This window comes from Asterias amurensis, chromosome 7 (assembly GCF_032118995.1).
Source record: "Asterias amurensis chromosome 7, ASM3211899v1".
Classification (NCBI taxonomy): Eukaryota; Metazoa; Echinodermata; class Asteroidea; order Forcipulatida; family Asteriidae; genus Asterias; species Asterias amurensis.
The window spans coordinates 14,397,609-14,412,107 of NC_092654.1; the positions used below are offsets into that span (position 1 = coordinate 14,397,609).

A 14,499-nucleotide genomic window follows, 5' to 3' on the forward strand; every position below is an offset into this window, starting at 1 on the left:
TTACAAGGATACATGTAGGTATGCATTCAAGTTTTGCAAGATAAGTTTGACCAAATGTCGTTTTACAAAGTACAAAAATTAAGCAATTTTGTATAAAAATGTTTAAAGCACCCTAGATTAACAACAATTTCTTTCTGGCTTTGGGGAAGTAGTCAGAGAAAAGTCAGAGAATAGACTCTAAAGTGAGATTCCTGACTGCAATGTACTCGCTTTTGGCTTGTACTTTTGACTCTTGAATCTACACTTTCTTGTTCGATCTCCTCGATTGTATCGATCTTATCAATAATTAACTCTATATTTCATAGTTTATAGGGAGGGGGAACCCAGACAGTCATGCAGGAACATGCAACTTAGGGACTGAAACCTGGACCCACAGAGGTTAAAGGCAGGCACGACTCAAACATAGAGGGTTAAAACAAAATATAAATTGACAAACCTTTAGGAGGAGGTGGAGTGGGCAGGCTTGGTCTCTTGCATATAGTTGATTGTTGGACAGCAACTCTATCCACGTCTGCAACGTCTGGTCTTAAAGGCTCTTCTAAAGGGTAGGGATCCACCAATGTGCGTAGGCACCCGGGCACTGTTATAGCCTCCATTAATTTAGACATGTCCTCTATGGGTTCACAACTCTCTGAGGGTAGTAAGAAATGTATGGATTGATCAATGCACATAAGTCATAGAGGTCAAGTGGTTAGACTGCAGGACTTGCAATCACAAGGTTGTGGGTTCGATACCCCGGCTAACTGCTGATTTCACAGTGACTAGAATAAGTATTGTCATCTAGTTAGTGAATCACAATTTCTTGATTATGTGTAATTCATAATCGTAGACGACCAATGTTTGTGAGAGAGATTGGCTATGGCCAGCTTGGTGTTTATATCCCCCTATGGGAGTTTGCTGAGTTCCCTTGATGGGAAACAAATCAATATTGGGCCCAATTTCAGAGCTCTGCGAACTTCTGAGTTCTGCACTTGCAATCACAATCATCAGTTTACTGTGCAAGCGTCAAATTTCTGCGCTAGCTGTGTAAAGAAAGAATGTCTTATACATGTAGGTAAAGTCCAAATGTTCATACTTGCTGCGAATACAAAAGCAGAGCAAATTTTGACATCACATAGCTGTTTTTGCAGTGAATGTTTCACAGGAGTTGAGCACTTACTAATGCGAATTTTTTGTGACGTAAAAATTTGCAGGAAGTATGAACCAAGCTTTATCCTCGGGACAATCACCTACCAAAGACAACAGGCTCCAGAAACACAACATGGTCATTGTACATGTAGCCAGACTGGTCTACTTTACTGCTCTCCAGCGGACCCATGGCAATCTCCTTGTACTTCCTCCTCAGACGGCCATCTTCATCGTCGTCAGCGTCGCCGTGACCACAATCGACATCATCCTCAACATCCCCGCCAACATCTTCAAAGTCTGCCAAGAAGCTGTGCATGTCCCAATCAGGGATGGACGGAGGACAGGGAGGATTCTCTAGCTTGTGAAGCTTCAGGGGTACTGTTGGAAGTACAAATTGATAAATCATTACTCAAAAGCACCAACAATTTAAGTGTCTCACCGAGCAATTTGCTAATAGCACCTTCTCGCAAATTGTTTACTTTTTTAAATAATAAATTTTCTTATTCCTTTTTTTTTCAATTATTGTCTTTTGGATCTAAATTTTTAACTTTTTGTTATGCTTTTGTATGCTATAATTTTGTTTTTGATTTCATGTTTAATTTCTACGCGTTAATGTTTAACTTATAATTTCTGTTCACGTGTGCAGTTCAGTTTTTAACTGTCTGTCATGTTTTTAACAAACCATCATTAAATTGAATTGAACTTAATGAAATTCGGGTTCAACAAACTAAGAGGGCTAGAGAGCATTGTTTCTCATACACTGCTCCTACACCCTGGAACTCAAAGTTCATTAGCCAATGTGACTTTCATTTCCAACTTCGAAAGCATAGTAAAACTTGATTATCAATGTGTCCTCTTTGATTCATTTTGTTGTAGTGCTTTGCAACAGCTGGAAAAGGCGTTAAAATGCTGCTACTATTTATTATTAATCAAAGACAATTTTACAAGTGGGCTTCGGACCTAAAAAGTGTGTTCAATTTGGACCCAGTTATAAACATAAAACATGTGATTTTTCCCCAAAATTGTCAGTGCTGAAACTGCTAGGCAGTGCAAACAAAAATATTCAGATGTTGAACACTTAATTTTGTTTTTCTGTCGCAAAACAGCTTAACCAACAGACGAAAGTAGGTGCAGAGAAAAATGCCAGGTGAAGAAAGTGCATTCAAACACCTCAACTGAATTTATCTAAAATCGCAGTATTTTTTGACCACATGAGGGTGTTTGTGAACCAATATGATGCAAAAAAAAGAAAAACATCATACAGGCAGTCATAAGATTAAACTGTAATCTACTTGTGTTCATACAAGGAAATTAACTCTCATTGATTGAATTGAAAAATGAGAGCGCCCTCATGTGGTCAAAAATACTGTCAGATGTTTTAGTAATTCTGTGAGAAAGGTTTACATACAATTTGTAGTCAATCAGTGCAGCTTAACTTTACAAAATGCCAGAGTTATTGCTCACCAGGGCCCATTTTCATAGAGCTGCTTAAGCACAAAAATTGCTTAAGCACAAAAATAGCTTGCATATTTTACACATTGGCCAAAACTCATGCCATATACATTGCTTGTGACTGGTGTTTAGATGCTGTTTACTTAGCATATAAACAATTGAGTGGAGTCTTAATAACATCAATGCACCATTTTTGTTGAGCGCATATCACAATCACAGAGAAGCCTCTTTGTGCTTTGAGGTGAAAACAAAAGAGAAGTAAAAGTTAATAGAGATGTGAAGTAAATACAAAGCAAAATTTAGTTGATATTGAAAGAATACTGAAGGCTTTTGGAAAAAAATAACAGTCTTGTAAGACCATTTTAAGCTGAAAATTACTTCCTTTGTTATTTCTTTTCTGAAACTGCAAATAAAAATCCTAAAAAACTGCAGTCAAGCAGTTCACTCTTAACAAAATATTGGTTCTAAAACATGAATGAGCTCATGAGATATTAAGCATGATAATTAATATGTATGTTAGTTGATTAAAATGATAATTAGCGGTTAATGAATTAGACACACAACGAGCAGAAGGATGAATAACATTCAAGTAGTAAAACACGACAAAAATGAAACATAAAACAAACAAAATGGTTCATGAAATTATGTATTTCATGATGCTACAAAATAATGCAAATATCACTTATCACATGTGTTATAGGTTTTCCCTGTCAATTCAATACAAATAAATTAAGTTCCCATAACAAATAGTTCAACTTGTGCAAGATTCCCTATTACCAATAAACAAAAAAACTGCAATCATCTATTATGCATGTCTAGGTTTTCCCAGTCAATTTCAATACAAATAAATTTATTTTGTGCCAGTTTCGCTATTTAAAACAATCAAACTTGGGTTTCTAGTTTAACTACCACTGTATCCAATCTCGTTTTTCTGTTGTCTTTCTTGAGTTTTCTTGAAGACAGCAAAAGGTTCTCAAAGATGATCAGAACCGGTGACAAGATTAAACCCCTCAGATTAAAGAGAGACTCAAGATCAAATTCAGTTTAAGGATCCACTCATTTTCCAATAGATAAGAATTGTTAGGAACAAAAGAAAAAAGTTACACGTCTCCATAACCTCACAATCAAATGGTGTAAAGAGGACCATTTCATTTCATGCTTTTAGAAATTCGGATTTTTACATTTTTTATACAGCGGCGGTCCGAAGGTGCACAATGCATATATATCCAAATTCTACTTGCAGAAAAATGAAATGAACTTTTCAGTCCAAAGCCAATGTCCATTTTCGCTTTCCATAGTAAAATGACACCGTGTTTTATATACCCTTGAAGTGTCAACATAAATAAAATGTTCAATGATATTGTAAAATAAAAATATACCTAGCGAGTCATATAAAACGCAGTCATTGGATGGGAGCTATTATTTTAAGAACAAAATATTTCAAAAACAATATCCATTTCTAAGTACACGTACATGTAGGTCATAGATTTATCTTTACAATAGACCTTTATCACACTGTCACCATCTTGGTCATGTTCCCTGTTTCCAATAACAGCAATGAATGCTAACATTCATTACGCATGGCACCAGATTATTCTTTTGTCCAGCCTCTGTTTGGTTACAATGAGTTGGAATGGAGTCAAATTAAGATGACCACACCGTGATAAAGGTCTATGGTGAAGGAATGGGGATGATTGATGAAGGCGTTCCAAGAGATATTTCAATGAAGTGTTTTTATGCCATCCAAGTTGAAATAAGCATGAACACCTTCATCAATCATTAATACACATCATTAATGTGTTTATTTGAAAAGAAAAGAAAAGAGAAGTGCGTTCCTGAAGGCATAATGTGCGTATCACAGCAACCTTACCCCGTAGAGGCTCTGTATCCAAGGACTCGATGCCTGATGGTTGTGAGGCATTGAGGGTACAAACAAAATCACAAACAGGAATCAGTCAATGTTGCATAAAAGGTCACCTCTTGCAGTACGCCATAGACCTTTTCGCAAACAACCCATTGTGCAAGTGCGAACTGTCGAATGAGATTAATACTGGTCTACCAAGCTAGCTACAAGCTAGCCGCCTGTTGCACAGAGCTACGCACAACCAATAGTTGCTATTTCAAAAATGAATTTCTCATTGCCTTTAAGATGGTTGACTTTACTGTTTGTGATATCCAGTATATCTATTCTTGTAATAATCATAACATCTTTTTTTATATACCGGTAGTGCTTTCACACCGGAAGGGTGCTCAAAGGGCCTACAACATTATTACCCCTGCAGCCAATTTCACGAAACTTTACGCAACTGCGTAAGTCCACTTGCGCACTGATTATGGCACAACTTACGCCATAAACAGAATCATAAGAGCTTGAGTTGGGTGCTCTCCTCTCTTGTACCACCCACGTATGAAATTAAACAAGAAACATTGAACTACATGTATAGACCAATCTGACAAAATGGGTACTCCCTCTATTGAAAATTACCAACTGTGGTGTCTTTTTGTGCACAATCTAGGCATTGAAGACACCGCAGCAAATGGCGCGTGGTGCTCAACACTTGCGTGCCCTGCTGCGCGTCAGATTGGTTTATAGGAACTTAAACCAACTGTCAGCTTACAAGGAGTCAAGTTTACTTGCTGGTACAAGAATATGGCACTGTAAACTTGAGCTATCAATGTTTTAACCTTGAGTCATGGTAAATATGAATTTCAAAGGAACATCACAGACTTGGTTTTGCTAACAAAACAGTTGCTGGCAGTGTAAGCACTCTATGTTATCCACCATATACATAAACTGACAAACCTGTAGAAGTTTGAAATCATTTTCTTACTAATTCTGTAATGCTCCTTTAAATAAACGAACAGTTGATTGAATTTGCCGACCAGCTCAAGATAACCTTGAGTTGCCATGATAACATATCTCATTAAAAGATGCTGCAATACTAATATGTAATTAACAATAAAAAAAAAACCATAAAAAACAAAAACAACAAGAATACAAAAAGGGAAAAAATTAATAGGCATTTTGGCCCTCTCCTTAATTATGAAACTATGAAACCACAAAGCAAGTCATCTTCAAACCAAGACCAATTGAGAAGTTATCGATTTACATCCCCAATATTTGATTAAAGGTCATCAGAAAATGAGTTGGCTGGTAAAAAAAATTAAACACAGCTCACAGCCAGTTGTTTTTTTTTACTTGTATAGAAAGGCACAGACACAGTTCGGTAAACATCATCAACATTAATTATCAGCTACATCAAGCTCTGCTTTTACTTGGAAAGAAACATCTGAGATTTTGGGACAGCATTTTTACATTTCTAAAATAATCTCCACCATGCATTACAAGTCAATTGATAATTTGGTGGCTGGGTGTCTGTTTGTGATGCTTAGTCATTCGGTGGTCAGAGCAGTTCGCTCCCTCGGCTGTCCCTACGGTTGGAGGCAGTTTGATCAGTCATGCTACAAGTGGGTCACTGATACACCACTCAACTGGTATCAAGCCCGTCAGGTATGTCTTGATGCTGGAAGTGACCTGGCTATTCCAAACTCAAAAACCGAAAACGATTTCATATGGAATTTACAAAAGAAAACCATGATGAATAATATGTGGTTGGGCTGCACTTATGGCATAGAGGTTCCTGGACAGTTGAAATGTTACAATGATGATCAGAATGAGTACCAGAACTGGAACCTGAATAATGAGGAAACAAGAAACAACACATGCATAACCATCAAGAAACTAGCTGGATATTGGGGTAATGCAAAATGTAATGAGAAGAAGCCTTTCATGTGCAAGGGTAACATTTGCCCTGGTCGTCTTAGCTGCTTCGCTGTCAACATCAAGGATTCAGATCATCAAGCCACACCCTACTGTCTGCTCGGCCACACCTTCAAGGAAACCATCATCCAAAACCCAATACAGTGCTGCCTGGCCTGCTCCAAGGATCCCAACTGTCACTCCTTCAACCTGTCTGGGAAGATGTGCCAACTCAACAATGTCACCATCTCCCAGGTTGATGCTGACAAGTACTTGATGGAGAACTGCGTCTACTATGAATATCAGTGAGTTACAGATTGTTATCTCTGGTTGATTGCTTCATTGTCTTCTGTTTTGCATGAACAATACCTGAACCTACAAACTGACAGTCTAAAAAGCAATGTCTCTCTAGTAGATAAACAGTCCCATAAGAACACTTTCTTAAATCTCAAAATCGTTACAGTCTTGCTCATGACGAGACAATGAAAATGTTTTTTCTTTTTTTTTCTTCTTCAGTTTTGTGAAATTTGAAAAAATGTTTCTTTACCAATTATTAATACAATATTGAGAAGGTCTAGCACACTGTAGTCAGCGCTAACGTGGTGAAGGGGGGGGGGGGGAGGGGCCCTTTGGCAGACATAAATATCAAATCTCCTTTTGTCACTGCAGACCGGCGACGCTAATACCAACATACATTTTCAACCCTACCCCTCACCCCCATTGAAACAAGTTCGCACAGGATTATCATTAACCGAACTTTGTCTAGTCAACAAATAAGCTACATGTAATCAACTATATGGAAACAGCTTACCAGGCATGGCTGGTGATCAATAGTCAATTCAATAGCACAGTGGACCAGTTATAATAGAATAATAATGTGTGTTAATACACCATTTGTGTTGACAAGGCTTTGACTAGAGTCGTTCAAACTACAACTTCTGTGCGCATTGCCTACAATGTCACTCAAACAGTCACTCAAACAGTCAATCATTAACTATTGTCCTTGCTCTTGGTTGTAATAAGGTGGACCTAAAATGAAGGTAATTTATCAAAAATCGGAGTATTGATCCTCACACGTTTACCTTCCTTCAAAATAACAGCCATAACAATAAAAATGCATGATATAACCAATGGTCTGCTTATTAGGCATGATTACTATGTCAAGGCTATAGTTAAGTTAGCTGCAGAAAATTTAACACAACTCATACCTACCAAGTTGGTATTTATTACAATTGTATACAACTCCACAGACAACGTTCATCATCTACATTTTATTCTCAGCTACATCAAGCTCTGCTATTGCTTGTATAGACACATCTAAGATTTCAGGAGAAAATATTTCAAAATCTTAAAATAATCTCAGCCATGCATTTCAAAACATTTTATATGTTGGTGGCTGGGTGTCTGTTTGTGATGCTGAGTCAATCGGTCGTCAGAGCAATTTGCTCCCATGGCTGGAAGCAGTTTGGTCATTCATGCTACATGATGGTCACTGATACACCACTCAACTGGTATCAAGCTCGTCAGGTATGCCTTGATGCTGGAAGTGACCTGGCTGTACCAAACTCAAAAACCGAAAACGATTTCATTTGGAATTTTCACAAGGAAATTCTGCAGAATTATGATAAAACAGTCAACATGTGGTTGGGCTGCACTTATGGCAAGGAAGTTCCTGGACAGTGGAAATGCTACAATGATGATCAGAATGAGTACCAGAACTGGAACCTGAATCTTGAAGACCCCAATAACAACACATGCATAACCATCAAGCAACTAGCTGGATATTGGGGTGATGCAAACTGCTATGAGGAGAAGCTTTTCTTATGTGAACGTAACATTTGCCCTGGTCGTCTTCGCTGCTTCGCTGTCAACATCAAGGATTCAGATCATCAAGCCACACCCCACTGTCTGCTCGGCCACACCTTCAAGGAAACCTACATCCAAGACCCCACACAGTGCTGCCTGGCTTGCTCCAAGGATCCCAACTGCCACTCCTTCAACCTGTCAGGAAAGATGTGCCAACTCAACAATGTCACCATCTCCCAGGTTGATGCTGACAAGTTCTTGAAGGAGAACTGCGTCTACTATGAATACCAGTAAGTTCCAGATTGTTATCTCTGGTTGATTACTTCATTTTCAATTGTTTTGCAAACAGGCTGTAAATCCAAGAAATTTTCCCCTCTGATTGTCGTAAATGTAGATAATGATGTGCTGCTTTGAATTACTTAAAAATGCAGACAAACAACAATAAAGCTAGGATTCTGGGGCTTGTGTCTAACATGCTTCAAATGGTATTTGTTCCACATTCTTGATTTGGTTACTAGTTCTAATCTGTTGCGTCAACAAACAACCTTAAACTGGCCAGAAAAGCCACAAAACTCATCTTAAATTGTAAACAAAGATTGCCAAATCATGCACTATCAAAATTTTTTGGTGGCTGGATTTCTGTTTGAAATGTTTGGTGAAGCAGATATCAGTGCAATTCGCTAGCCTTGGCTGTCCCTGCGGCTGGAGTAGTTTGGTCAGTCTTTCAAAAATCTTCGCCATTTACCTTTTGAAACCTTGACAGCAAAATCAAAGAAGAACTAACCATAGGAGACAACCTCAACTGTATTGTGTCCAAGCGACCACTGCATCCCTTTGTTAAGGGCTCCTCCGTTCGCCCAATTAACATTGGAATGAAGATGAAACTAATGAGAGCCGGAGTGCTTTTCATTTTCATAAAAAGCCCTGTGCTCAATAGAGTCTTGATTTTATAGAGGTCTGATTGTTTAACAAAAGGTCACACTCGAGTAACAAGAGGAAAATTAACCACAACTCACACCCAGTTTGTATTCATTGTATTGTACACTACTTGTGTAGAACTCCACAGAGATAGCTCCTCTGTTTTCCCAATTAACTTGGTGATGAAGGTAAAAATAATTAGGGCCCGAGTGTTTTAATTTTTCACCACAAACAAACTGTGCTCAATAGAGGCCTGATTTAAACGATGTTAAAGAGGTATGATTGTTAAAAGAAGGTCACACTTGAGTAATTATTTATTATTATTTACCGGCGAAAAACTAAACACAACTTACACTCAGTTTGTGTTCATTACTTGTATACAACTCCACAGACAACGAGTACACATCATCCACATAATATTTTCTCAGCTACATCAAGTTCTGCTGTCGCTTGGAAAGCTCGAAACAGCTGAGATTTTGGGAGAACATTTTTAAAATCCTAAAACAATCTCAACCATGCATTTCAATTCACTTGATATTTTGGAGGCTGGGTGTCTGATTGTGATGCTTAGTCAATCGGTGGTCAAAGCAAATCTTGGCTGTCCCTATGATTGGAGGCAGTTTGATCAGTCATGCTACAAGTGGGTCACTGATACCACTCAACTGGTATCAAGCCCGTCAGGTATGCCTTGATGCTGGAAGCGATCTGGCTGTACCAAACTCAAAAAGCGAAAACGATTTCATTTGGAAATTACAAAAGGAAATTCTGAAGAAATATGTCGAGAAATTAAACATGTGGTTGGGTTGCACTTATGGCATAGAGGTTCCTGGACAGTTGAAATGTTACAACGATGATCAGAATGAGTACCAGAACTTGGACCCGAACAAAGAACACGCCAACAACACATGCTTAACCATGAGGAAATCTAGTGGCTATTGGGCTAACCCAAAATGTAGTCAGGAAAAACTTTTTCTGTGTGAGAGAAACAGCAGCTCTGGTCATCTTCGCTGCTTCGCTGTCAACATCAAGGATTCAGATCATCAAGCCACACCCTACTGTCTGCTCGGCCACACCTTGAAGGAAACCATCATCCAAAACCCCATACAGTGCTGCCTTGCCTGCTCCAAGGATCCCAACTGCCACTCCTTCAACCTGTCTGGGAAGATGTGCCACCTCAACAATGTCACCATCTCCCAGGTTGATGCTGACAAGTACTTAAAGGAGAACTGCGTCTACTATGAATACCAGTGAGTTACAGATTTTTATCTCCGACTGATTTCTTCATTGTCTTCTACTTTGCTACAAAGTTACCTGAACCTACAAATTGACTATCCATAAGCAAACAATAAGTCTCTATATCAGAAAATCAATCCCAAGAGCAGGTCTCAAAGTTCAAATTTTTCACTCTCTTGCTCATGATGAGATAATCAGTGTTCAGTATTTCTCAATTTCTAATGTTTTACTATTCTTTATAAATTATATTATATTTTGTTATAAAATATAATATATGTTAACACCTTATAGTACTGGCATGTCCTGGTCGAGGGAGTCAAGCGCACTGGACTCGAGCTCTGATGTTTTTTCATCAGCAGAGTGTGGGATCGAGTGCTGGTCTTGTCACAAATGTCCTTAACGAGACAATTAACCATTATTGTTTTATCCTTCCGAAACAATGTAATAATTAAAAAACCCAGTTACTTTAATAATCAATAAGAAAAAGGGGTTGCACCCTTAATTAAACAGTTTGTAAGCGACCACTGCATCCCTTGTAAAGGCTCTTCCACTTGCACAAGTGTCCATGGTGATGAAGATGCACGCAAAGAGCCCTTTAAGATAAAAAATTTATACTAAATGAAGAAAAAAAACATGAAAATGAAAACATAATAAGGAGCAAACTGAAAATATCTTTCAACCTGTCAGGGAAGATGTGTCAACTCAACAATGTCACCATCTCCCAGGTTGATTCTGACAAGTACTTGAAGGAGAACTGCATCCACTATGAATACCAGTGAGTTACGATTGTTATCTCTGGTTGATCGCTTCATAGTCTTTTGTTGCATGAAACTTACCTGAACCTACAAATCGACAATCCCAATAGCAATTTCTCTTTATTAAAAAAAAGATAAAGCCTTGGCTGTCCCGGTGGCTGGAGGCAGTTTGGTAAGTCGCTCAAAAATCTTCGCATTTTACATTTTGAAACCTTGACAGCAAAATCGAAGAAGAAATAACCAAAGGAGACAACCTCAGCTGAATTGTGTCCAAGGAAGTGACCACTGCATCCCTTTGTTAAGGGCTCCTCTGTTCGCCCAATTAACATGGGGATGATGATGAAAATAATGAGAGCCCGAGGTCTGATTGTTTAATGAAAGGTCACACTTGAAAAAACAAGTGGAAAATTAACCACAACTCACACCCAGTCTGTATTCATTGTATTGTATAATATTTGTATAGAACTCCACAGAGATAGCTCCTCTGTTTTCCCAATTAACTTGGTGATGAAGGTAAAAATAATTAGGGCCTGAGTGTTTTAATTTTTCACCACAAACAAACTGTGCTCAATAGAGGCTTGATTTAATTGATGTTAATGAGGTCCAATTGTTAAATGAAGGTCACACTGCTTAAGTTACAAGAAAAGAAAAAAAACTAAAAAAACTCACACCCAGTCTGTATTCATAGAACTCAACGGACATCGTTCGGTACGCATCATCCACATGATTTTCTGCTGCTTGGAAAGCTCAAAACATCTGAGATTTTGGGAGAATTTTTTTAAAATCAGAAAATAATCTCAGCCATGCATTTCAGTTCATTTGATATTTTGGAGGCTGGGTGTCTGATTTTGATGCTTAGTCAATCGGTGGTCAGTGTTAATCATGGCTGTTCCGCTGGCTGGAGGCAGTTTGGTCAGTCATGCTACAAGTTGGTGACTTATACACCACTCAACTGGCAGCAAGCTCGTCAGGTATGCCTTGACGCTGGAAGTGAACTGGCTATTCCAAACTCAAAAACCGAAAACGATTTCATTTGGGAAATGGAAAAAGAAATTTTTATGACTTATGTTGGAACAAAGTCGATGTGGTTGGGCTGCACTTATGGCAAGGAGGTTCTTGGACAGTTGAAATGCTACAATGATGATCAGAATCAGTACCAGAACTTTGATGTAGAACCAGACAACAACAAATGTGTAAACATCAAGCTGGTCAGTGGGTATTGGGGCCACCCAAACTGTTATGGGGAAAGGCTTTTCCTGTGTGAGAGAAACAGCAGCCCTGATCTTCGCTGCTCCGCTGTCAACATCGAGGATTCAGATCATCAATCCACACCCTACTGTCTGCTCGGCCACACCTTCAAGGAAACCATCATCCGAAACCCCATACAGTGCTGCCTGGCCTGCTTCATGGATCCCAACTGCCACTCCTTCAACCTGTCAGGGAAGATGTGCCAACTCAACAATGTCACCATCTCCCAGGTTGATGCTGACAAGTACTTGAAGGAGAACTGCGTCTACTATGAATATCAGTGAGTTACAGATTTTTATCTCTGGCCGATTGCTTCATTGTCATCCGTTTTGCATGAAAGTTACCAGGACCATCAAATTGACCAACCCATAAGCAATAATTAGGTCTCAATATCAGAAAAAAAATCCCACACAGAATTTATTTATTGCATTTTTTTAAGGGGGGGGGGGGTGTTTTGACATTAAAAGTATAAATGAGTAAATTCGACCACTATGAAATTGGGGAAAAAATGTAATGCACAAAATTAACCTAGTTATATTCATTGCAAAGAGAAGGTGTTTGCATTTATGGTAGTGGCTGCTAGTTGCACCACAGCACCTTGAAGACCATTATTATGTGCTACATAAAAGGCTTAAGCTAAATCTGCAAAAGACTGGTTTTGCGTTTGAAGCCCAACCAAGTAAAATGCCTGTAGACTAGTGTTTCTTCTTCTTTTTAGAACTTAAGAAATTCATGAGCATACAGTGCTTAAAACACACCAGTGTATGATTAACGCAAATACTTTTACCTTTATTGCTATTTTGAAAGGAAATGAAGAAGTGAGGATCAATACTGTAATATTTACAGTTACACTCATGTTTAGACTCAACTATCTACAACTGAGCTACCCCACTTTACCAATGATCACTGGTAAAGTAAAATCATTTCACTTCTGTATTCTGGTTTCCTTGATGGATGATTTTGAAACCCAACAAATAATTGCTGCTCATAAAATCAGTAGTTAATAATTGAAATCAAATATTGAAGGCATGAGTTGTGCTCATTATTGGCTTTTACAGTAATTTTCAGAGTTCCAGATCATTCTTTCTAGTTGCTGAACCAGCATAAACTAAAACAAATTGTTTCGTCTGTGCAACTCAACAGGAAATGATAACACTTAACCCTAAAATAAAGAGAACTATTCCTCTTATTACCACCCTGGAAGTTTCTTCAACCACTTGACCACATCTAGGATAAAATTTCACATTTTAGAAAACTAAAAAGCTTGCTGAAAATCATGATGTGTTAAGTATTGGAACAGCAAGACACCTGGGTAATGAGCAATTTAATCATCGTGTTCTATTTTTGCCGCAAAACATCATGCATGTCAGGCATAAAGTAATTAATTTACACCCCAAATTAAACGGTGTGCAAGTGACCAACTACGTCCTTTTGTAAAGGCTCCTCCGCTTCCACAAGTTTCTATGGTGATGAAGACGCAAGCAAGGAGGGCCTTTTGACATCAGAATATCCGGTTTAAAAAATCAATACAAAAACATGGTTATATTGAGGAGTATTTATTGTAAAGATAAAGTTCATTACTCTTCAGAAAATTAAAAGCAACTCACACCTAGTCTGTATTCATTATTTGTATAGAACTCCACAGACAACATTCGGTAAACATCATCAACATTAATTCTCAGCTACATCAAGCTCTGATATTGCTTGGAAAGAAACATTTGGGATTTTGGGAGATTATTTTTTTAATCTTAAAATAAGTTCAGCCATGTACTTCAAAACATTTGATATTTTGGTGGCTGGGTGTCTGTTAGTGTTGCTCAGTAAATCGGTGGTCAGAGCAATTTCCTCCCTTGGCTGTCCCTATGGCTGGAGGCAGTTTGATCAGTCATGCTACATGATGGTCACTGATACACCACTCAACTGGACTCAAGCTCGTCAGGTATGCCTTGATGTTGGAAGTGACCTGGCTGTACCAAACTCAAAAACCGAAAACGATTTCATTTGGAATTTACACAAGGAAATTCTGAAGAAATATGACGAGCTACTCAACATGTGGTTGGGTTGCACTTATGGCATCGAGGTTCCTGGACAGTTGAAATGCTACAACGATGATCAGAATGAGTACCAGAACTTGGTCCCGAATAAAGAATACATCAACAACACATGTTTAACCATAAGGAGTTCCAGTGGCTATTGGGG

General features: G+C 38.4%; 1 protein-coding gene across 12 annotated transcripts in view; it reads right to left on the reverse strand.

The window, feature by feature from the left end:
* LOC139939609 (uncharacterized) overlaps window positions 1–14,499 on the reverse strand; it is a 52,380-nt gene that overhangs the window by 12,135 nt on the left and 25,746 nt on the right. For 6 of the 12 annotated variants that reach the window (XM_071935641.1, XM_071935638.1, XM_071935637.1 and 3 more), the window contains 3 exons: window positions 4,451–4,483; window positions 1,234–1,506; window positions 437–631 (listed from right to left, as the gene is read on the reverse strand). In XM_071935641.1, coding sequence (XP_071791742.1) covers window positions 437–631; window positions 1,234–1,506; window positions 4,451–4,483 — 501 coding nt within the window. The remainder of the gene's footprint in view (window positions 1–436; window positions 632–1,233; window positions 1,507–4,450; window positions 4,484–14,499) is intronic. The other 6 variants (XM_071935642.1, XM_071935640.1, XM_071935639.1 and 3 more) reach the window with 1 other exon arrangement.